This window comes from Letharia lupina (assembly GCF_014066315.1).
Source record: "Letharia lupina isolate WasteWater1 chromosome Unknown contig_11, whole genome shotgun sequence".
In the NCBI taxonomy this organism is placed as follows: Eukaryota; Fungi; Ascomycota; class Lecanoromycetes; order Lecanorales; family Parmeliaceae; genus Letharia; species Letharia lupina.
This window is the reverse complement of record NW_023502980.1, coordinates 306,018-329,746: the sequence shown is the minus strand read 5'-3', so window position 1 is coordinate 329,746 and position 23,729 is coordinate 306,018. Positions and strand designations below refer to the sequence as shown.

Sequence of the window (23,729 nt, the reverse complement as noted above, 5' to 3'; positions counted from 1 at the left end):
GAGATGTCGAACGAGTCTAGCATGTTAGAAGGTGAGAGGTATGTAGGCACGCGTCGTAGGGAGGCTAAGCGATTAGCACGCCGTCCAACCTAGCCAATCGACGCAGTTCTAAGCTGACTATGGAACACTGATCAGGTAGAACCGTCGACTTACGAAGTTTTAAAGAAGAGGCTTTGCCCTGACTGATCTCATCCCTACTTTCCCGCTTTATATCTAAGGTATCTTATCTACAAAGTTTCTTATACGTCTTAATAGATGTTCACCCTCTCTGAAGTCATTCCCGTCCCGAGTTCCGGACTGCTCCCTGAAAGCGAAGCCAACAAGCTGGCTTTGGTCTTCGTATCTCCGGCTGAGGTTCATATGAGAGAGGTGCGTCCCTTCTCTACCGCCAACTGGCGTGGCTGAGAAGGGTTTTTACGAGGCAAACACTGATTCCAACGCAACCGCTAAGGCGTATCATTGAGGGACTCATCCCAAAGCTGTTCCATCTGGATATCCCAACCAATGCGCCATACATAATACACGAGAGGGTCACCGTTCTGAACGATTCTTTTTGGCTCTCTGTCCGACAGAAGGGGATGTTCAATGTGCTACAAGGCCCCAGGCACTCTAACCCAAGCACAATTTTTCTTCGTCATTGAACACTGATTGTGCGTCCGACCCTCAGCTATGGCATCGATTTAGGAATGTATCTGTTAGACTCAACATTGTTGTCGCCTTATTTTGGCCCTGTAATTTGTTAAAGTTATAGTTTAGTCGTTTTCATACAATTGCAGTAGTTTCGTTGCGAGCGCAAAATATTGCTGTTGCACCATGGATAGGATAAGAGGCTAGCCGACTCAGTCGCTCTTGCCGCTCTTTGACTAGTACCTGCATTCTTTCTTCGTGCGGCATCAAATCTATGGCAAGTCGTTTGCTGGGTGCTTGGTTAACAATTATTACAAAAAACGAATGAAACAATGGCTCTTAGACTTACGGAGTAACCGTATCATGCGTGTAATGAAGTGAGCTCAGGACTTGGATTTGCCGCTCCGATGTTGCATCTGCATTATAGATATGGCCGACTAGACTCTTAAGACATTATTCGCTCCATTCAATACGTGCGTGTAAAGTGGAGACCTCAAAAATGGGAAGGTCAAATCCCGCAAAGGCCCAATCGAGGAGGCATACAGAGCCATCGCGTAGCAACATGAGATTGCGAGGAGCAACGTCTAGGTGTGACATGACCAGTTCAGTCCAATGCAATCCACAGCCTCTCTTGTAGTCATCCAACGTTTCCCGTCCATCAATGCGCGCCTTTCGTATGATTCCAAGCCTCAGCTTCTGGGAAGCAAGCCTGTCATCCATCCAATCATTCATCTCAGATGTAGTATCGAAGGCGATGTCATACCATGATCGCCGAAGATGTACCCCTATGGTAGTCCACCACTTAAAGGACCCGGGCCTTGTTGATCATGGGGGATAGGAATCTGCCAGAGGTATTCTAGAGAGGCAGCGATCCGTTCCATAAGGCTGGATGTCGGTCCAGGTCAACCGCGTCTAAGCCCAGCCCTGGGACAAATCCCATGACAAGATAACCGCATTCGCATGAGTCGCCATAAGGACTTGTGAACAAGCGGTAGACTTCCGGACCTCTGATTTCATTACTGCCGTTTGCATGGCCGTATAGACGTATTACTGTGAAGCAGCTTCCCGACGCGTGACTCCAGGGCCGTAACTCACAGCAGCCTGCTCTGATCTTTTGACCACCTTCCGCCCAAAGTCGAGCTGTTCGGTACTGGAGAGAACGAGCTGTGGCAGAGCTCAATCAAGGCTTCTTCGCTCGCTGTGTGGTGATCTACCGCCTTACTTCCCATCGCTGTGAATTTCACAGTATAGGCTGGCACGCTTTTGCAGCATTGATTTCTGGAAGGTATCCACCGGCATGGGTTGCAGACTTTGGAGCTAATGGACGAGAGAGAGCTTCCATCACGCATGTGAGAGAATAGCGCCAAGGCGCCAAGCCTTCGGGTAAGCTTCCTCTTATCCCCTTTTTCCCTCGTTCTCGCGCCTTCCACTTCTCTCCGTCCCATTATTCTTAGTTTATGGTTGGTCTCCAATCTTGACCGTGATTGCGATTTCCATGCTGCGCAGGCCGTTTTCGCTGCGATGTCTCTGCCCTTTCGTGCGTCTATGGTCTTTTTCCCGTTCCTTTACCTCGGGTTTCTTTCCATCCTTCCGCCGCGTATGGGATTCATCCCGAATGGAACGGACCGCTAGCCTTGATCAACAAAAATTGCTTTGATCTTTGGTTCCAATGGGACTGCAACGGTGTCATGTCCATCGTGTTTATGTGGATGTTTTTGGGATTATGCCACTTTCCCTGAGCTGCCTCCAAGTTTTACTAACTGCTCTGTCGGTGTTTGGTTAATCACATGGCCGGAATGAAAAGTTGGAAATAGTGAGCGATGACTAACTATGACCTGGCTTGGTATGTCGTTACGTACGGGTCACCAAGAGTACAGGCTCTGCGTAGGTACAGGTACGGGTGCCTCATAAAGCCCATCGGTAAGTTTTGCCGCTGGCATCAACGAGTGCAAGAAGTATTCGTACAACATTGCTGATTTCAGACTAAGGCTTTTCCGAGTATATCAGGTAGCAACTGGTGGCGTCAGTCGGTGAGGTTACGCGCTCGTTTCGCCAAAGATCAGCACTGTGGCTGGATCCTGTGACTGACTTCAAGCCATATGATATAGATTGTTGCCTCCAGAAGTCCAATCAACTGGATGCACACACTAGGATGGGTCTTCCAGAGGTCGATCTTGTTGTGATTGGCGCAGGTGGAAATAATTAACCTGTGTCCTCCCCCAACATCCAATCAACAAGTCGGATTGGGGATAGCTGGCATAGCTCTAGCTGATTTTTATCCGTAGGTACATCTAAAATGCTGACTTGTTATACTGGAGCAATACCAGTTGCCTTGGAGGAGGATGGAATCCCAGCAATGGTTTCACGACATAGTTCTTGTCTCAAAGGGGATACGCTAAGCTGAAGAACTTGCAAACTGATTCAGCTCACCAGTCGGAAGGGGAGGCTTACTCAACCGAGGTGACTCCTGGGAGACTGTCGCGCAGAACGTTCAAGTCTATCACGATAGCGGCCTCGAGCTAGACGAGCATCTAATCCGTCTAAAAGGCGGAGAACAAATCGCCAACCTTCTTCTTTATGTCTCACCGGCTGGAGTGCCGCATCTGTTGGCGTCTTCATCTCAGACCGGCTTGTTCCTCAAACTCTGAAAGATGATGTGGAAGCTGAAATAGGGCGCAGCTCGAAAACAAGTTCGATGAGAGAAACAATATCCACTTCTAGCAAACCCTCCAGATCATTTTCACGAATCTATCGAATCACATCATACCGCCTTTACAGTGGCATTGTTCCATTACAAAACGAATGGACCGCACTCATCGGCTATCCCCTTTACGTGAACTACTTCAGAGGGGTAGAACGTGAAGCGATATGGGCGACGGCCTGCTTGGAACCCAGTTTTTATTGCCTCCCTTAGAAGACAAACGCGCAGAAGTCGCCTGAAAGATTGCTTGGTGCTGCCGAAGATATCTGTCTAATGGTGATAATGGCAGTTTTGTGCCTTTCGAGTCTGAGGGTTATATCGACAGGATTCTTCGAGAGATTGGCCTGTCGTCTTATCGTGAAGGGCGCTTCGGAGACTATTTGGTGCCGGGCTCGCCTCAGGGTTTGGTCGGCTTAAAAAATGAGTATCTCGCTAGATGTGGTGGGGGCGTCTCTTCGGAGTTCGGAGACTGCGAGGCTGAAACGGCTGCGACAAATCTGATGGCTACGTAGTGTCGAGGGATCAGATCTTGTCCGCTTCCTGATGTCTGAATTTCATTAAAGGGAGGAGAATGTTTACTTGGGACTTCTAGGCCTCCTCTTGGGTCAAGTTCATCGGCTGGCCAAATGTGCACTTCTTTCTTCCCTCACCTTCTCTGTTTCGTATGTTCATTTCCTTGGTGCCGGGGAATGGGTTGCGTGAACGTACTGAAGAGCTTCTTCAATTCTTCGTGATCAAGCCTCCTCAATTCAGTCTTTTGCAGCTTTTCGAATATATGATTGGATTCCAAGCGGGTACCCGCATGAAGACGGATGCGCTTCCAATATCTTCCGAAGCCGTGGAGGATTTATACGGCCGTGAAGTGCGTGAGCAGCGAATCACTCGATGGTGACTATGGCCCTAATAGAAGCTCGAAAGACTCAAAGGAGTGAATGTCTGAGATCGTTACGAAGTCAATTGAAGGAGGTATCGCGTCGAGTAAAGTTGGCAATACCTCGCGTAACCCTTCATCTCACCTCACAGCCTTCACTGGCGCAAACCTGGTATTCACTGAGTTTCAGGCTCAAGTACATTAAGATGCACAGTTCGTGGCGTCCTCTTTTCCAACAACGCATCAAAAGTTTTCGTCACTAATTAAAGTCCCTGTCTGTCTCCGCTCAGCAAAAGCCGCAGCTTCAACTATGGACGCCGGGTCTCCCACCACCACTAACAGTCGAAAGGAAGACACCGACAAGATGATCCGTGCTTGTGCTGAAGCTTGCGGGGTTGGCCGTCAGATCATTGAGAAAATTTGTCCAGCTTCTGAAGAGCAAGAACACTATATGGAACATCACATAAGCACTGGATCATCATATATGATGCAGATGGTCCTGCATTATGAGGGCGATCTGAACCAGAACTTCCTTCTTCGAGTCCTGAGCGCAATGCGTTTCAAGAATCACGTTTTGCGTACAAGACTGGTTAAACATGAAGGCCACGTCTACCAGGTTGTTCTGAGAGATCCTATCGTATTTCAACAAACAGGGGTCGATCTTCACGGCTTTCTAGCACAGAACTCTCGGACGCGTATGGACTACGGCACTCCACTGTCTCGATACGCCTTCGTTCGGGAGCCTCATGGTGAAGCCTTCTTTGTTTGGACGGGTAAGTCACTCCAGACGGAGTTCATCCCCATTTTCGAAATCACACTCTAATGTTCTATCACTTCAATCAGTCCATTGCAGTGCTGTCGACGCGTGGTGGGTCCAATTTGCTTTTATCAGTGCTTTGTTGCTAAGTTCGGATAGGACGCTACGCCTGATCTTTGACGACCTACAAATTGCCTGTTCAGATCTACTGGCCTACTCCAAACTCCCTCCGCGCCCGCCTTATGGAAAGTACGCAATATGGCTTGCATCGTGCGTCTATGAAGTGGGACTTACATTCTGGCTCACTCGTCATACGACCTTTGATAACCTCGTGCACAAGTTTCCAGTGCTTGGACCGGGAGGCACTCCCTCGGCATCTACGATGAAGACCAAGAAGCTGCTGCATCTGCCAAAGGTGGAAAACCCAAGGTTCAACTTGCCTACCATGGGACGTACGTGCTTTTTTCAGTGATTACTTCCATTCCTGTACCAAATCTGTGCCTGATTATATGTCTGGGGAGCAAAGCCTTCGTTGACATCGGGACCAGTTGTATAGCTCGATGTGCTGCCTTAAACAGACCATGCTGACTTCAAAGTGTGCGCAGATGCTGCCTGGGCTCTCACCATAGCAAAGTTCCTGACACGGGAATACCCTCCGCTCGTAAACGAGGATATCTCGTTTATCTCTATGAGCTCGGCTCGTGAAAGTGACCTCCCTGGAATCAAGCGCACAATGGGTCCTATCAGCGCTCGGGTACCATTACTTATTCGCTTCTTGCCGGATCTGTCAATCGAGAACCTCATGCGTGACATCGAGACCCAATTGTCGTCAATGATTGGCTTCGAACATTGCGCCATGAAAGTATTGAGTAGGGAAGCCGGTTTCCAGAATATGCTCAAGCAAGCGGTCTTCAGTTGGAATCCGCCTGACTGCGATTTGTCATGTAAGAGAATCATCTGTTACGATAAGGAAGCAGCACCAGCAGTTCTGGATTACAGAGAAGATCTGTCCGTTCCTTTCGCTCATGACTATGGTCTGATGTTCGAGGTGTACGAACATGGCGAGCATATCAGCATCCACGCAACCTGGGACCAAAATCTCGTCTCGGGAGATCTCATAAGCCGGCTACTTGAGGATTTCGGAAGTTTTCTCGCGTTGATCATCAAGACGCGAGGTGCGACAGTGGTGGAGCTACTTTCTGTAAACAGGGTGTGTCAATCTGGGCGGACGGCTACCTTTGATCCCCACTTCCACCTGAACACCCTTTTGATGTGATGACAACGAGGAGTTGGCGGGCCATAAGGGCCTGGTGGGAAGGACTGTTGGCAGCCTGAAGCAACATCTTGAGCCCGATATCTTGCATATATATTACTATTTACGATACGACACTGTGTTAGATAGGCAATAGAGGGGGCGATTATTCAAGATGGAGGACTTGGGAAAGCAGCGTGCCGAAAGGTACAGAATCTCGATGAGCACAACCATAATTGAGTCCTGCTGCACGAATCTGTGTCCTTCTTTATGACCATGACCCAATTCACATTCACAACGGTTCTCTGCAAGACATACAAGGGGGGAACTTGGATACCTGCGCACATCTCTTGGCTTTGCACATTGCTTCAATGACTGATTACTGCGTTGCAGTGCCTCCATCCCACACCTTCCAAGTCCAACGCTGCTGGCTTGGCTCGAGACCGTAAGTGTGTGCATCGAAACTGGGAACGCTCCTATCTACATCTGCCTCTTCTTTGCTACCCTGAACGATCTACTGGCATGGAGGCGATTTTCGATCCGTACTGCCAGCTTTCGATATTGACCCCATATAATGACGGAGATTGTTGGATGAATGTGCAGAGAACCAGCTGGTTTCAGTGCCTAGAGTACAATACTATCTTGGCTTTCGAGGCGTTTAACCTTTCAGCGTTCCTGTTGTCGGGTTTCCTACCCATCGAACGTGGCGATGTTGAAGACGGCATCCGCAGAGTTGGAACGTCGATGTTGGGAGAGTCGAATCTGCATTTTCATGAGTGCTTTTCTTGCACGTCCTTCTAGCTCGCTACGATGGGTACTAGAAGTTCTACGATCTTGCCGTTGACAAGAAAATCTCTTCCAATGCCCTCGCCCGCTCTCCGTCATGCCACCCTCGCCCGAACTCAAAATTTCCCCCCGTCTCAGGAAGGATCCACTGCCTCCCGTCCTTTTGAAACCATCAAACCCAGCACGTTGTTCCGTTGTCCTGGCGTCACTCCTTTAAAGTCCCTTTCACATCAACCTCCACCTCCACCTCCCACGCACCACCTCTCGGTAGAATAACAACATCGCACTACCTCATCATCGGGCCGTAGCAAACAACGGAGCACTGATCGGAGTGCATAGCCCGCACGAGCGGACGATCGTTTTTCCGGCGACATCCGGGCTGGCTTCATGCTTGTCATCGCCCGGATGATTTTGGATGTCTCGCGGGCGAAAGGGTCGAAGATAAAGGCGCGGCCTCGGCGTCACTGGAGCCCGTGGAGATGTCGCTGTGGAATGACTAGGCTGGGGAGCTTGAGGGAGGACGCTGTGGTTTTTTCGCCGTTTCGTTGTCCTGGCTTGTAAGCGGAGGCGGGAGATTCGCTTGCTGGGTTGACTGGGGAATTGTGTCGATAGCTGTGGGACTAGTGTTGATGTGAGGGATGCGAGTGCGGTTGTGAGTGGGCTCGATGCTGGATGATCTTTGTATCGTGAGAAGGGTAGCCGTTGAGAATTTGGGGATTCTTGGTCATAGTAATGGGACTGTGAATGAGCTATTGGCTGGCGAGATAGCTCAGAGCTTGGCCGGTCGGAACGAAGGGGTGTGTGGGATGGAGTGGAATGATTGAGATGGTGGTCCGGGAAAACAGAGTGACAGATAGGGTCTGATTCATTTCCGGGTCCTATATCTGTAGTGATGTCGGACCTGTTCATCTTTTAGTCCCTATCTCATGTCCGCTTGGTCTATTATGCACAGGCGCACTTCACGCGGGGATAGCAGCGTTGACTGCTACATCTCATCTCTTCACTTGAAAGCTTGAATTGGTTGAGTGCATTCACTTGCACTAACTATTACTTCACTTCCAGGTGACTAGCTCAAGACGCAAAATTCTATGGACTTCTGGCGAGGTTCGGAGATTTGCTTGCCAGAGTAAACTGTAGGCTATGTGAACCGCGACTCAGATGGCCTCGTTACAGGAAACAGCCTATACGTCAGTGGTGAATTAACATACTAAAAAGCAAGGCCGGAGAGACCAACGCCAGCGCCCATGTGCTGTTGAAACGGATTGCCAGCGAGGCAGACATCTCAAGTTTGAATAAGTGGTCGTTCACAGGTACGTTGGCTTTTTGAATAGATTCTCAGGATTGACAGCGGGTCATCATGGAAGTAGTAATTTTATACCAGGCTGTGAGGCTAGGGAATCTCTGGTTGGGGCTCATCTTGGCCATTCAATGTTACTCTGGCGATGCCAGGGGTATCTCGACACAGAGTAAATGCGAGGTGGTGCATCACTTTATCCGGGCTGGGTATCGCTATGCGCCTTTGCGCTCGATCGTGATTCGCGAAGATGTGGATTGGAGGGAGAAGAGACACAGAGCTGGAAAAGGGGCAGAAGAAAAGATTGAAGAAGGTGGTCAGAGGAAGAAGCTCTAGAAGGGGAGTATTCATTAAAAAGTACGAGGTATCCGATCTGGCAGTGGGTTGGTGCTTTGCCTTTGAGCCGCCCGGAAAAGCCATCGTTAGAGTGCGAAATCCCAAAAGATTGGCATTGAATATTTTGGTAGGATTCGCAATGGAGGCTGACGGTTAGGATATGAATCCATGGGGAATCGTGGTGGTTTCAACGAATGCAGGAAAGGTGTCAGGGAAAAGTGACGGCTGAAATTGTTAGATCCTCAAAACTTCGATCGCAACAGCTAGCAACGAAGAAATTCCTGAGGTTTTGAAGAATCTCTCTGAAGCACTTTGGGTCATGAGTTGTATATACGTTCGGGACGATGCCCAAAAGCGATGTATGAATGAGAGGGTCTAACGACGCACAGTTTTCCAGATCTTTTTGGACAGCTTGCCTGCATATCATACAGCCCCAACTATGTGGGATTCGTTTTCCACCAAGTACCAATCCCGTTCCATCCTCACTCTTTCTTCGCATCCTTCGCTTGCTCCCTCTGGATCCCTATTCAGATTTCAGAGTCAGCATGGCTCTCCAAGAAGGCAAGAAACCGAGCTTGAGGAGTAACACGAGCGCTAAGCTCCCGAAAAATGGCTTGCGCCCAACGCCTTGACATGGAATAGGGGACGATTGCAAATTCTACGTACACTGCGCACTCTCCTGCGCATGCTTCTCCATCTCCGCCTTACTCATCTCCTTCATGCGATGCGGACTCGGCACATGCCTCCCCCTCTCCACCCCCGGCCTCGCCAACATCCGATCCTCCCACGCCTTCAAATGCGGGAACTCATCAATTTCGATGCCCGCCCATCCGGCGGCTGCGACCCAGCCCCAGTGCGCGATGTCTGCTATTGTGCACTTCTCGCCGACGAGGTAGCCGGATGAAGAGGTCGAGAGATGTTGGTCGAGGACTCTGTACAGGCGGCGGGTTTCGTTCTGGTACCGCGAGATGCCGTATTCGATCTTCTCGGGGGCGTAGCGGAAGAAGTGGTTCGCTTGTCCTTGCATGGGGCCTACGCCCGCGTTCAGGAAGAAGAGCCAATTGTTGACTTCGTAGCTTTCGCGCGAGCCGGCTGGGTAGCTAATCTTGTGATGGACGCTGTCGTATTGTTCGACGAGGTACTGCATGATTGAGCCGGATTCGAAGAGGCGGATCGTTTGGCCGTCGGAAAAGGTGTCGGTGAGGGCGGGGATGCGGCCGTTGGGGTTGATGGCGAGGAAAAAGGGCTCCTTTTGGGTGTTTTGGGATATGTCGATTTTGTGGGGTTTATAGGGAATGCTGGGAAAGTGGAAAAGGGTGTTAGTGGGGACTTTGGGTAAGCAGATGGAGCATGATCAAAGAGAAAAAGGTCTGCAACTCGGAGACAGGATGGGCGAACCCGAGTTCTTCGAGAGTGATGGAGATCTTTATGCCATTGGGTGTTTGGGTTGTGTAGAGATTGATATTGGGCGTTTTCTCGGTTGAAGACATGGTGGTGAGTTGTTTGGTCAATTGGGAGACACGAGATAGCATATGAGAGTATATTCGGGGTGAAGAAAAAGAAGAAGAAGCAAAAAATGAGAGATATATGTAGGAGTGTTGAATAATATTGAGAAATGGTGTGATTGCTAATGCAAAAGACTGAAAGAAACGCCAAGACCGGGACCCCGCCATTGAGGCTCAACCGATGCAGTCATCTCATTTGACAGCTGTAATTTTAAAGTAAGGTTAAGGTACTACACTAGCAGTCCTGTACCTTACCGTAGCTTTCCGCCTTTGGCCCGCACCCCAGCGAACTAATGCTTACCTTATGCAGCATCTCTGAATTTAGATACTCAAGCAAAGTCTCCCAACGATACTCGTCTGCTCCCCAATCCTCTCGAGACATCTGATTTGCTAGCTGGATCCAAGCGTTCTCTGACTTCAAACCATGCTTATTCGCGCTATTGTGATGGAAGACTGCGCTTACACCGCGTACTTGAATAAGATCTTTGACCCAACGAAAGCGCTGAAAGTCCTGAGGGATCGTGAAATTGATATTGAAGCTGAATTCCTTAACCCGTAGGTGGCCAGCGATGTACGCGCAGGCATCACTCCAATCCAGGCAATTGTCATTAACGTCTCGTTCCGGCACGGAGCGCAGTGGGCGACCGATCCCATAACGAATGAGCTCCATGTGTATGCAACCAACATTTTGACGAGCGGCGGTGGATATTTGATCGAAGAATGGTGCAACGTAATGTACGTCGATACCAAAATCGAAGGCGTGTGATTGATAGAGTACTGGAAGAGCTTCGTCGTGGATACGTCGATTCGTACGTAGCAGGGCGGTTGTGATTTCCTTCCCATAGACATATGGCCCCTCCATCTTACATGACCGTGACCACATCGATGACACACTGTCTGCAGACACCACGATTCTCCGTCCTTCGCCAATGAGGAGCTCTCGGTATACTTGCTCACGAAGCTCAGTGGGTAACTTCATGAGCTGGAATGGGCGTGAGTCTGCCTCAGTACGTTGATTTGCAGCAAGCATTGTCAGAGCTCGGCGTGCACTGGACGAAGCGGTGCCCTGGTTGTAGACACGTGAGCTTCTCTTAGGAAGTGAGCCACCAGCACGCTTGTTGACCTACAGTAAACATCCACTCGCGATCCCTTGCCCAAAGCATATTTCCCCAGTCTCTCCCATTTGTCTCGGGGAGCCCTGCCATACTGGGTTGTCCGTTCATGGCACTTGTCTGGCGGGACACTGCGGTACCGCGGCGTTCGCCAGCTTTGAATACCTGGCGGCAGAACTGTATCCAAGCTTCTTCCTCATCATTGATATGCTTTTGGCCGAGCGCTGCCATGCCATTCTCAATCTCCCCGTTTAGCTTAGAGAGCTCTATGGGCTTATCGTGACCATAAGCTGACCGTTCCAACTGCGCTCTGTAGTCCCCATCATGCATAGCATTTTCGGCCATGAGTCGGTAGATGTTGAAGTCGTCGAACTTGAATTGATGTATGAGGGGTGGTCGGAGACTCTCATGAGCCCGCGTAGGGGCCATGTCGGAGGGCAGGGTGCTCAAGAGATGCTTGGGAGGTTTGAAGAACCATTCCGTTAAATATCTTGCTCGGGACACGGATCCGATTTGCTATCATTTTGGTAAGGCAATGTTCAATTCCATTCCTCGCGAATTCTCCTCATCTCGAGCAAGGTCAGATTCAGAGCACTGTTTGAGCCATCAAAAGTGACGCGCATGGCGCGGTCGAAGCCGATTCGCTGACTAATCGCGGAAGGAAGCCGTTCCGAGGTTTGGATTGAAATGGGCGAACAAGGCAGTGTTCCTGCTTTTACTTATTGTGATGGTCGAAGTCCTCCTGGAATTGCGTTGGGAACGGGGACGAAATCCGGTTCTTCTACGCTGTTTGACTGACTGATCATGGCCAATCCACAAACAATTTTGGCAGCAGTCCGCCATGCTTCCAACGCAGATATTCCAGGTTTACGCCAACTGTTAGGATGGCCAGATGCCCTGAAGCTTGAGCTCACACTACGAATCCTCCTTACGTTTCTACCCGAAGGTACAGAGCCAGGGCTTTATGTCGACTATCTCCGCAACCTTTCCGATGCCCAGTCAAATCCTGAAGGCTACATTACTCCAAGCTTCCCTGAGCATCCGGTGCGGGATATAACAGAAGACGAGGCTCGCATCCGGGTGCGAAGATTACGCCTGACTCCATTGCTGGATCCTAAAGCCCACTACGATCAAGAGACAGACCCTCTCACACTCTTCCTTTTACACCAAGCCCACAAGATAGACGTAGAGACTGGCTCCCTGGATCTTGTCTGTCAGCTCTTGGAGCCGTTCTTCAATCACTCAGAGGTCCTACGCACATGGATGATGTCGAATCTCCTACCACTGCTACGTCTAGACTATGAGTACTATCCCCAGTCAGGAACCTCCCATTCTCTGGAAGACTTCGAAAGACTCGATGGCAGCATTGCCGTTCAGTCACTACTTTCAAAGGCCGCCCAGCGGAATGATCAAAGAGATACAAGAGAGGTTGGCAGAGACCTAAGAGGGCTGGTGGGTCCATGGATGTACGGGGAGACTACAAGGAAGCGTCGGAAGCTCAGCCACGGCAGGAGAAGACAAAGCTTGATCACTGTAGTTCGTGCTACAGAAGACGAACTTCCTGCGGAAGAGGAGAAGCGGAGCAGTGATTGGTCTCATGTTAACGAATGGCTCTTGAATCTGGGGCTTCGGGACTTTCCACGAGCCGTTGATGCCATGACGCAGTGGGATGGGCCTTGTGATGTTGACTACGGAGACTGGGGCGCAGGAATCCAGCCAGCCGATGAGGACGAGCTACGAGTTCAGACTCGGAGATATTCACAAGCTGGTTTGGCTGCCCTTTACGCCACAAACGACAGCTCTCTTGAGACTATCATTGGTTCCCACCGAGTGCTACTGCAGATAGCAAGATTAGTAAAACTGGATGAGCCTCCAGATCTTAAAAGGTCCGATGCGCCCATTGCCAGTGGGATATCCTGGGAATATCTGGACAGTCTTTCCCCAGCGCACCTCCTTCACAATGCGCTTCTGCGGTCCCAAAACCCTTTGACCTCTCCTACAGTTCCCGCTGTATCTTTGTTCAATCTTGTACTTGCCTCCTGCTACAAGCTGTTGAACCTTGGAAATATCAAAACCAGCAGAAGTGTGGCAGAACTAGCCCTCTTCGGAACCGAAGCAGACCAGGTTGCAGAGCTAAAAAAGACTCTCTACACACTGAAGGCTGAAAAGATGGACGAGAAGCTGTGGGCCTCCATTCGAAGGCAGATGCTGTGGCTGCGAAATTGGGAGCATCAATTGAATGAACAAGAAGAACCTCGTGGCGTCTTCAGTAAAATCGCGAAGATTGACTTGGAGGTTGAGTTGTTGCGGGCGATTTTAGAAGGGGGTTGCTACAGCCTTGCTGAGGACATATATTGCAAGCAGACAAACCTACCCATCTCCAAGGACACTGTGGAAAGCACAGTCTTGAATGCAGCATTATCTGCTTACGACGCTGCTAGCAACGGCAACAGAAATAGAGGAGGTGTTCGTAAAGCATCTGAGATAATCTCGACATTTCGCAATTACTTTCCCACATCGATACCATTCACACAGACCACCGCACTTCTTTCTGCAACGCATGCCATGTCGTTCTACTCTCTCACTCTTCAACACGGCGTTCCGTTTCAGCCAGTGAACATACGAGCTCACAAAGATCCAATGTCTTTGATAGGCAAAATCCTTGGTCAAAATCCACGGAGCTATGCGCATCTCGATAACCTGCAGGAAATTGGCCAGAACCTTGTGACGGCAGGTCTTACAGACAATGTGCAGGACTTATCGGCGGCTTCTGATGCCCCGAGAAATCCACAGCAGCAGGCTCTCATCGCAAGGCGGAGAATTACTCGCATGGCCATCGAAGCTGCACTGGAGGAGGATGACTTTGATACAGCTTATTCCTACGTCGTCAACCGCCTGGCGGCTGACCAGCCCAGATCGAATACATTGGATTCGCTGCGGGACTCTGCGACCGTGCAAGATGATATATCGTGGCGAGCAGCGTATACAGCAGGCCGTTATCCAACGAGCAATGCAGGCAACTCTACGTTACGACGTCTCGAACAACGCATGGAGCTTCTCTCGCAAGCATTACTTTTAGCACCACCATCAGCTTTGTCTGAAGTCTTGACAGTATGGCAAAAATGCGAGCAGCAAGTGACTACGCAGATTGCCAAAGAGACAGAAGAGGAGCAGAAGTGGGATGAGAAGGGGGACCGCAAGGTGCCTGGAGGTTTCGCTGCAGATGCCAGTCCTATTGCGCAGAAGGTTCGCGATCCAATTCGAAGTGCGCTGGTTGAAGAGGCGCCCATGGGGTTGTTTGACATGGCGAGGGGGGCTGCTGCTACACTCAGCAAAAGCGCTTTTCCTTTGAGCAGATCACAGAAGACGGCGTCATATCCTGCAAAAGGTTCGCATGATAGGCCATTGAGCGGTATCAGTGCTGGGAGCAGTGATGAAGGCAGTGTCGGTGGGGCAGGAGGATCGGGAAGAGTGAGGAAAAGGGATATGGTTAGTAGCATGGTGACTGGGGGGCTTGCGTCTGGGATTGGATGGGTTATTGGTGAGTCAAAAGGAATCTGGATAGAGTCAATCGCCAGCTGATAGGTATTCTAGGAGCGCCTCCAGTGAGACAGGAGTAGCCATAACGACAGCAGAGCTATGGATTGAAGCTCAACATAATCGGGAACAGAGGCCTGATCCCCACCTGGGAAAAAGGCGAAACGGACTGAGACTGAAGCTGTGTGAAGGAATGAGGATACGCACCCGAGAAAGCCAGCCATTGGAAGGGCCACAGGCTTTTGCTTTCGTGCACTTGCCTCAGTATACTACCACGGCCATGAACAAAGTAAAGTACCTTGGTTGAGACCCTGTTTTAAGTACCTTTTGCACCGATAAAGTGGTATTGAAACAAGTGTCCAAGATTAGAGCAGGTTCAAGGATATGAGTAGAAGATAATTGAGCTTTTGCAAAGCTCGTAGCCCTACGAGTCATAGAGTGGCGAAGTATTATGGGAAAGATCCCCTCGATTCCACATTCGGACTAGATCAAGCATTTAGCCGTGGGCAGCGCACATAAAACTCCTCACTCATCCATCCTTCTTACACTTCTTCTTTTTCTTTTCTCCTCTGTCAGCTTCATACCATTCTTCAAGCAAGAATACCTGAGCAGTATGCATCACTCATCTCACCTTCTCCTTCATGACGAGCTGACTGAAAGACATAGATCCCTCATTCCAAAGTTTCCGCAACACTTGGTCATCATATACACCAAATCCCTTCAACACAGCAATCATGGGTAAAGAAAAGATGCACATCAACGTGGTCGTTATCGGCCACGTAGACAGGTATGATACAATCTGCATGGCTTCAACCATCGTATTGCGCTGACCATAGCAGTGGGAAATCGACTACCACCGGTACGGGCCTCGAGCTATCCTCATACCTCTATCACGCTCATACATCACAGGTCACTTGATCTACAAATGTGGAGGTATCGACAAGCGTACTATCGAGAAATTTGAGAAGGTACGTCTACACCGTTGGGTCTTGAAGCCTTGTTGCTATATTTGAGTCACTGTCGGATTTGGCGGGGCAGACAGAAATTGCCCCGCGCAAAATTTTCTTATCGCAACTCAACGCGACCAACGACAATAAATGCTGACATCCATTATAGGAAGCGGCCGAGTTAGGCAAAGGCTCCTTCAAGTACGCATGGGTTCTCGACAAGCTAAAGGCCGAGCGTGAGCGTGGTATCACCATCGACATTGCGCTATGGAAATTCGAGACTCCCAAGTACTACGTCACCGTCATTGGTACATCTCACCGGAATGCATTTCTCGAGCCGGGATAAGTGCTGACGGTCTTCTACAGATGCCCCTGGTCACCGTGACTTTATCAAGAACATGATCACTGGTACCTCCCAGGCTGACTGTGCTATTCTCATTATCGCCGCTGGTACTGGTGAATTTGAAGCGGGTATCTCCAAGGACGGACAGACTCGCGAGCACGCCCTCCTTGCCTTCACCCTTGGTGTCAGGCAACTCATTGTTGCCATCAACAAGATGGACACTGCTAAGTGGTCCGGCGACCGTTACAACGAGATCATCAAGGAAACCTCCAACTTCATCAAGAAGGTCGGCTACAACCCCAAGACCGTCCCTTTCGTTCCTATCTCCGGCTTTAACGGCGACAACATGATCGACGAGTCCCCCAACTGCCCATGGTACAAGGGTTGGGAGAAAGAAACCAAGACCAAGACCACTGGCAAGACTCTTTTGGAGGCCATCGATGCCATCGACCCCCCATCCCGTCCTACCGACAAGCCCCTTCGTCTTCCCCTCCAGGATGTGTACAAGATTGGTGGTATTGGCACGGTTCCCGTCGGACGTGTTGAGACTGGTGTCATCAAGTCCGGCATGGTAAGCTAAACCAAAGTCTGCTTGAACTGCTCTGTACTGACCTTTCCGTTTCCTAGGTCGTGACTTTCGCTCCTGCCAACGTCACCACTGAAGTCAAATCCGTCGAGATGCACCACGAGCAGCTTGTCGAAGGTCTTCCCGGAGACAACGTCGGTTTCAACGTCAAGAACGTCTCCGTCAAAGAGATCCGTCGTGGTAACGTTGCTGGTGACTCCAAGAACGACCCTCCCAAGGGTGCCGAATCCTTCAACGCACAGGTCATTGTTCTGAACCACCCTGGCCAGGTTGGTGCCGGTTACGCACCAGTGCTCGACTGCCACACCGCCCACATTGCCTGCAAGTTCGCTGAGCTTCTGGAGAAGATCGATCGTCGTACCGGTAAATCCATCGAAAACGCCCCCAAGTTCGTCAAGTCTGGTGATGCCGCCATCGTTAAGATGGTTCCCTCCAAGCCAATGTGTGTTGAGGCTTTCACCGATTACCCACCCTTGGGACGTTTCGCCGTCCGTGACATGAGACAGGTATGATCTACTCCTCTTACATCCTTCCACCCGGCGGTCACTCACTAACATTCTGTTCTAGACCGTTGCTGTCGGTGTTATCAAGTCCGTGGTCAAGGCCGAGAAATCCGGCGGTAAGGTCACCAAGGCTGCCCAAAAGGCCACCGGAAAGAAATAGAGGATCGTGTGACATCCAGTCTTCAGCGAGAGGTGTTTGTGGTGGGCGATGGTACAACATGACTGGTCATCATACATCAGACATATTGGCATCGTGGTTCATTCTAGCGCTGTCTTCACTACACTACTGTCATACCCTTCTGCACTTCTTCCCTGGGCGTCTTCCATTACCACCTGCATGCGGCAACGGTCTTACGAATCTCGGCGACGATCAGACGAGATCACATTTTCCTATGTTCGATAATAAAAATGATGAGATGAAGGGGGATTTTGCTCCAATGGCTTGTTTGTTAGATAGATCTCTGTCTGCTAGAACAATTCAAGCTTTTAGAGGCAACCGCTTGAATCTTGACTATGTTGTGATGTATGGATGGGCAAGCGCAATCCCTATAGTTGTCTTCATCTCGCTCGGCCTATCTCTATGCCTATCTCCATGCCTGATCTCTAATCTCTACATTATTCACATAGGCATGCACGTATGCAGGCAGACTGAGAGATGGATCCATCGGAATGGTAAATGTCCGAGATGCCGTCAGGCGTGCCAAGGCCAACGTCTGTCCCAACATTCATCTCGCGCCATGCAATGCTGACTGCAGAGAAATATGATGAAGAACGAGCAACGCCGACCTCTTCTTTTGTGACATTATGCCCTTGCCCTTCATTTTGTGTACTTCTAATCTTTTTGACTGTCCATGTTCTCTTCAGCGCAAAAGCGAATACATACTTACGTTGTTTACTCTTAATTGGTAATCCACCGACTCATCTGCCCTTGCCGAATTGAAAATCCTTGAGATGTTCGCCGCCCATGCCGTGCGGCAGAAGTGTCGCCCAAAGCACCAAGTTTTGATCCTCAAATGCTACCCTGCTTTTCAGAAAAACGTGCTGGATGTAAAGCCGAATTCGAGCGAGCTCAGCTACATGCTCTATTATGCAAGCACGAGGAGAAGCAAGCTACAGAAGGTGGGGGCTTTCTTGGAGAAAAAGACTACCAGCGATGTTTCCAAAGGAAAAATAGGGTATGCTGTCTCAGAAAGTCTACGGACGTCGGCCAATTGGTGATGAGGCTGACTGTGATGGGAGCAGCAATGTACAGGTCACACTCCAGATACTGCAAGCGCTCATTGAGAAGCTTCCTCGAGACCTTCCCCTCTACGCGCCCTACATTCTACGAATTTTCGGTACCGTTCTACGTTCGAAAGACCTGTCAATGGTGGAGGAGTCAGTCCCGACCTTCGAAGCTTTCTGTGAGCATCAAGATGTCGCTACACTTGCAGCAGATCAACAGCATATTGGACAATACGAGGACATTGTAAGGACATACGCGAGCTACGCAGCGCTCAAGACGCCAGTGCAGCCAAAAGGTGGACTTACGGCGCCGATAGCCATAAGATGGAGGAGCGCAGGGCTGCGGGCATTGAAGAGTATCACCTCATCCGAGGCTGTAGGCGCGGATGGAGGGAGACAGATGAACATCATAATGCCAGTCATTCTGCAGAACCTGCAATCGGGAGACGAGGAGCAGTTGCGCGAGTTGCAGCGGAAGGTCGAGGCGGTTGAGACCAAAGACGAAAAACAAGCCCATAGGAGACGGATGAGCATTGCCACAATCCAGACTAATGATGGAAACTCGAGACCTAATTCGGACGCTATGACTGGCACCGCGGACGATGCAGATAGGCTGGCTGAAGAAGAAGTAGGATTGCAGGCTTTACGAAGCTTGAAGCAAATATTCATGGCCAACAATCGAGCACAGATACGACTAGCTACTGAGGCGCTGCTGAAATTCATTTGCACGGTATCGCAGCGACGGCTAGGGACAAGCAAGAGCACAAGACCGGTCCACAATAGGAGCTGGGCAACTACATTGATGGAGATGTGCACCAGATGGGCGCCTGTGCAGGATCGCTTTGTTATACTCGTGACAGTGATGGAGACGCTGGTAAGGAGTCCCGTCGCGGAGGAGAACATGGAACAACAATTGCTGCTCGTGTCGTTAGTGGGATGGCTACTCAGATCGAACATTAACATGATCGGGCTGAGTGTAATGGACGTACTGCTGGGCTTGGTGCAGCACATTCTTTTACTCCTCCAGCTAGGCGGTAAAGGATCGAATATTCTACCACATCATCAGCAGACGGACGCCATTGATCTCTTCAAGGGCACAGAGGATCTAATCGACGGGCCAGCATCACCCGGCCAAGGAGAGACAAATGGCACGAAAACCGAGGAGTCATCACCGTCGTCAAATCGGCAAGAGCTGCTTTCCAGATTGCACAGATGCATTGGTGATCTGGCAACCCATGTCTACTATTCAGACCAGATCTCGGATATGATCACAGCTATCCTGCTTCGGCTGAAGCCTTCTCCCATGTCAGGTATCGCGACAGCAGCCGCAGCCATCGAAGATCCTCAGGCAGCTGCAAGAGCTATCCAAGCCTCCGTGCATTTGCAAGAGAATCCAGACACTGATGAATTCTTTTCCTTTGGCACCGCACGGGTTACAGCGCTTAAAGCAATCAAGGAAGTGCTCACGGTAGCTAACATGAAGGGCACTGTCAGTGGCGGTGCCCCGATTGGACGCAATCGAGTTGGCGTGCAGGTATGGGAGGGTACTCAGTGGCTCATTCGAGATGAAGACAGAAGAGTCAGAAGAGCCTACGTTGATGCACTTCTGACGTGGCTCCGGCTGGAGATGAGCTCCAATGATCTTCGTGTTTTAGAGGACAAACGCAAGCTTTTAAGCACTGCCTCCAAAACAGATGTAAACAGCAGCAGACGGGATCCAATGACCAGGAGAGTCGTCTCCAATGCATCTAGAAACGAAAAGACCGGCAAGCCAGCCAAGTCAACCTTCCTGCAGTTGCTACATTTAGCTATATACGACAACGCAATCGAGGCGCCAGAATCCGACTCTGACCTGCTGCTGATCCATCTCCTCCTTGTCAGACTTGTTGAGAAGCTGGGTGTCAATGCAGTCAAGACAGGACTACCGATGATCATGCGTCTTCAAGAAGACATCAACGTTGATGAACTGATATCGACGCCCATTGCGAAGCTCAATGTTGGTAGCCTTGTGCATGGATACTTTTGGACCCTATGCGACAAATTTGACTTCGACACGTCAAATGTGGGCTTTGCGGTCCAAAGCGAGATTTCGCGGCGGAAACAACATGGGTTGTGGCTAAATACGATTCAGGTACCACCTTTACCGTTGGAGCAAATCATGTCAGCTGCATCACGTCCGCTCTCGGAAAAGACTCCATTACCTGTTTTGCAAACAGAGTCGCTGAAGCCTTTCGATTTACGTCCTGCCATGGTCGACCGGATCGCTGATTCATACGCAAGCACAGTAGCTTCGCCCCCTACGAGCCCTCCGGCTTCGCCTGGGCGAGTCTTTAGTTTGCCGCCGATTTCCTCCCAAGGTCCCACGTCAACCCCTTTGAATGGGAGTACTCATGAACTTCCTCCCGGAATACTAGATGTCATGCTCTCATATTGGTCTAAGGAGCTTTGCATTGCCAATGTTGAGAAAGAATCAACACGCACCATGTCTCTCAATTCGAGGAATGGGACGAATCTATCCAGATACCTTGGTGTCAATGGCCAAACTTCTAGAGGCATCTCACCGAATGGAGATCGCAGTCCTATCCACACTCGTTCTCCTCCCAATGAAAACGACATCACCTCGCAGCCACACACCTTAAACTTCGCCTTCCACAACCAGCACCGCCGCTCCAGCGCACACGACACTGGCTCTCCAACCCCTATCAGCAGCTCAGATCAGAGCACCACTCTTCGCGTGGACGATCTCAAGCGTGTCCTAGCCGGCGGTACCCTCAATGTTCGGGGCGCAAGCCCTCTCCGCCACAGCACCGCTCGCCACGACTTCATCCCTTTGGAAAACAAGGACCAAAGAAGTATTTCGTCCAGCTCAGACTCCGTCGTCAGCGCGGAAGGCTTCGAGTCCGCCTCTGAAGGCGACATCTCTCGTCCCCTTCCGCCGGCTCCAAACACACTCGCAGAAACCACTCCTAGCAATCCACCAGCACCGAATTCCAACCACGCAGCCTCAAGCACCCACTCCCGCACCAGCTGGGTAACCCACCCTCGTTCTCGACCGCAGTCAGGGGAGATGTCCCCAGGCAAACCATCTACCCCACGCTCCCTCAGGCGTCCATCTACCTCCAGCTCTGGCGAAGATCCAAACGCGAATGCTGCAGCCCTGAGGGGCGAGATCGTCCATCCACGCCTCTCAGGCGAGGAATTTGTGGAGGATGAAGTGCCGCCAGTGCCGCCATTGCCGGCGAACGTCACGGCCTTGCCTACTAGGCCGCTCAGCGTAGGAAATCCTCCGATGCAGCCACAACAACAGCACCAATACACGGAGCCCATGCCAAACGAGGTCAAGCAGTCGAAGCACGCAAGCATTGGAAGGAAGAAGGGCGTGGATGTGAATGCACTGTTGGGGAGTATTGACGCGGTGTCGGTGGGTGAGAGGAGGAGGGTTGGAGGTGGGCTGGGAAGACCGCCTTATTGATTGGGGGAATGCTGGGTCTGGAGGGCTAGTTTGTGGTGCGTGTTTTGCAGGTTGCAGGGTGTCGAGGGCGCTCGCTGAGAAGGCGGAAGCTGTGCATACGAGCTGAGACAAACCATTTTTGAAAGAAAGGCTTGTGATCATCACTTTTTGTATGCATATGAGATCACAAGTTTAATATTTTCTTGATACGTCAATAATAATCGTCTCCACCGATCAATGTCAATGAGCTTCATACTCTACGTGCCTTTCTTTCTAAGGCCCCAGCTGTCATTCCTTCACCGATACTACCGCGAGTCGAATCTTCACGTCTTGTCTTTTGCAACGCTCCAGGTAACGAAGGACGATATGCTTGGGCACTGCGCTGACTCTGAACGACTCGATTCATCCCCTCCGGTGCCTCCCCCTCCCCCTTTCCCGCTCGAACCTCGAAGCTCAGACGTCCAGCGACCAAAGACGCAGCGTCCCCTCCCCCTTTGCTCCCCCCCTACTGGTCATGCCGGAACCTTGAGACCGTCGGCGTACCGCCAGGGGTAAGGGGGCTTGTCGATGGTGAAATCCGCAAGGGGTCGTTGCGTAGGGAGTTGGGTGACTGGGGACGTGATGGTGGGAAAGCTGTGGTTATGGGTGCCGTAGGTGAAGGAAAAGTTGATCAGGAGGGGGGGAGGATTGGTGCCGGCCAAGTTGGATCGGGTGGCTACGACGGTGAATGTCATCGCGTCCGGGAGGGTGGTGAGGATCGGATAGGACGCGGACGAGGGGCCTGCGACGGGGAGGTAGGGCGAGGAGCCGATGAGCGGGAAGTAGCCTCCCGCGCCCTGTCCCCAGGGTGAGTAGACGTTGACGCCAATCGTGCCGCCGGGCGCGCCGCCGTCGTTGGCGGTCCAGATCACCTACACGTGGCCCACCGTGATCACGTCGCCGTCGAACCCGCTGGGCGCGTAGCCGACGATCGCCGTCGTTTGCGTGTTGCCGTTGAAGGTGCAGGGGCAGCCGACGGACTGTGGTTCGAGGTTGTGGCTCGTGAAGCAGGCGGCCGTGGGGCCGGGCGAGGCATGGGGGAACACGCCCTAGAGGCCGATTTAGCGTATTCAAAAACGTCTGGAATGCTTGGCACCGGAGATCTTTCACATCACATTCGTACTGTAGCATAGAAATCTCTCCGTAAAATTTTTTAATAACACTGCTATCGTTAGTATAGGTCCCAGAAAACAAAAATTAAAGTTATACTGAAGTCTTGATATGTTCTTTAACCCCTTAATCGCTATACCTGTTTCTCATAGTACTTCTACTCAGGCGAAGGCCACTATATATTTTCTTTATTTCTATTGAAAGCTTTCGCAAGTAGTTAAGCGTTATTGATGCGTTTAAAAGGCATAGTTGAGGTTTGTATAGCTTCAAAATTGATCAAATGCGACTATTTGCGATGTGGCTACTTGATTTGAATGATTTTGCGGAGAGATTTCTATGCTACAGTACGAATTTGGGTGTGTGGTGTGAAAGATCTCCGGTGCCAAGCATTCCAGACGGTTTTGAATACGCTAAATCCCCGGGGGTTCACCGGTGGGGCTGCACGCGTCGCACGCGACGGGGGTGCCGCATGGGTTTCCTTGGCGGGGCGCCAGCGATGCGGGATCCACGGGGTTGGCGAGGATGGTGGCGATGAAGGTGGAGGCGAGAGTGGTGAGGATGGGGGTGAAGCTTTTCATCGTGGATTCTGAGGTGATTGGATAACTGGGATACCGAATTAATTGATATATAAAGCTTTAGCTTTATATGGTATTGGAGGTTTTTTTTACTAATAGAACCGTATTTTTTATGTAAAATAGTCTTATATGCTAGTAGTGCTTTACTGCTGTCGCCGCTAGTTAGTAAGGTG

General features: G+C 50.7%; 6 protein-coding genes across 6 annotated transcripts; 4 read left to right on the top strand and 2 right to left on the bottom strand.

Moving 5' to 3' along the window:
- Window positions 1–4,509: 4,509 nt before the first annotated feature.
- Window positions 4,510–6,232, top strand: HO133_000654 (uncharacterized protein; the record flags this gene model as incomplete). Its single annotated transcript, XM_037291591.1, has 3 exons — window positions 4,510–4,972; window positions 5,160–5,408; window positions 5,562–6,232. 3 exons carry the CDS (start codon window positions 4,510–4,512, stop codon window positions 6,230–6,232), a joined length of 1,383 nt encoding a protein of 460 aa, XP_037151953.1.
- A 2,874-nt stretch (window positions 6,233–9,106) lies between these two features.
- On the bottom strand, window positions 9,107–10,114 carry HO133_000653 (uncharacterized protein; the record flags this gene model as incomplete). Its single annotated transcript, XM_037291590.1, has 3 exons — window positions 9,107–9,147; window positions 9,291–9,922; window positions 10,023–10,114. The coding sequence occupies 3 exons, from the start codon at window positions 10,112–10,114 to the stop codon at window positions 9,107–9,109; spliced, it is 765 nt and encodes a 254-aa protein (XP_037151952.1).
- Window positions 10,115–10,251: 137 nt separating this feature from the next.
- Window positions 10,252–11,670, bottom strand: HO133_000652 (uncharacterized protein; the record flags this gene model as incomplete). The annotated part of the gene is made up of 3 exons (XM_037291589.1): window positions 10,252–10,332; window positions 10,431–11,195; window positions 11,257–11,670. 3 exons carry the CDS (start codon window positions 11,668–11,670, stop codon window positions 10,252–10,254), a joined length of 1,260 nt encoding a protein of 419 aa, XP_037151951.1.
- Window positions 11,671–12,045: 375 nt separating this feature from the next.
- Window positions 12,046–14,823, top strand: HO133_000651 (uncharacterized protein; the record flags this gene model as incomplete). The annotated part of the gene is made up of 1 exon (XM_037291588.1): window positions 12,046–14,823. The coding sequence occupies one exon, from the start codon at window positions 12,046–12,048 to the stop codon at window positions 14,821–14,823; it is 2,778 nt and encodes a 925-aa protein (XP_037151950.1).
- Window positions 14,824–15,512: 689 nt separating this feature from the next.
- Window positions 15,513–17,317, top strand: HO133_000650 (uncharacterized protein; the record flags this gene model as incomplete). The annotated part of the gene is made up of 7 exons (XM_037291587.1): window positions 15,513–15,565; window positions 15,618–15,637; window positions 15,688–15,746; window positions 15,895–16,033; window positions 16,092–16,639; window positions 16,696–17,160; window positions 17,222–17,317. 7 exons carry the CDS (start codon window positions 15,513–15,515, stop codon window positions 17,315–17,317), a joined length of 1,380 nt encoding a protein of 459 aa, XP_037151949.1.
- Window positions 17,318–18,108: 791 nt separating this feature from the next.
- On the top strand, window positions 18,109–21,853 carry HO133_000649 (uncharacterized protein; the record flags this gene model as incomplete). Its single annotated transcript, XM_037291586.1, has 2 exons — window positions 18,109–18,332; window positions 18,400–21,853. The coding sequence occupies 2 exons, from the start codon at window positions 18,109–18,111 to the stop codon at window positions 21,851–21,853; spliced, it is 3,678 nt and encodes a 1,225-aa protein (XP_037151948.1).
- Between the last annotated feature and the right edge of the window lie 1,876 nt (window positions 21,854–23,729).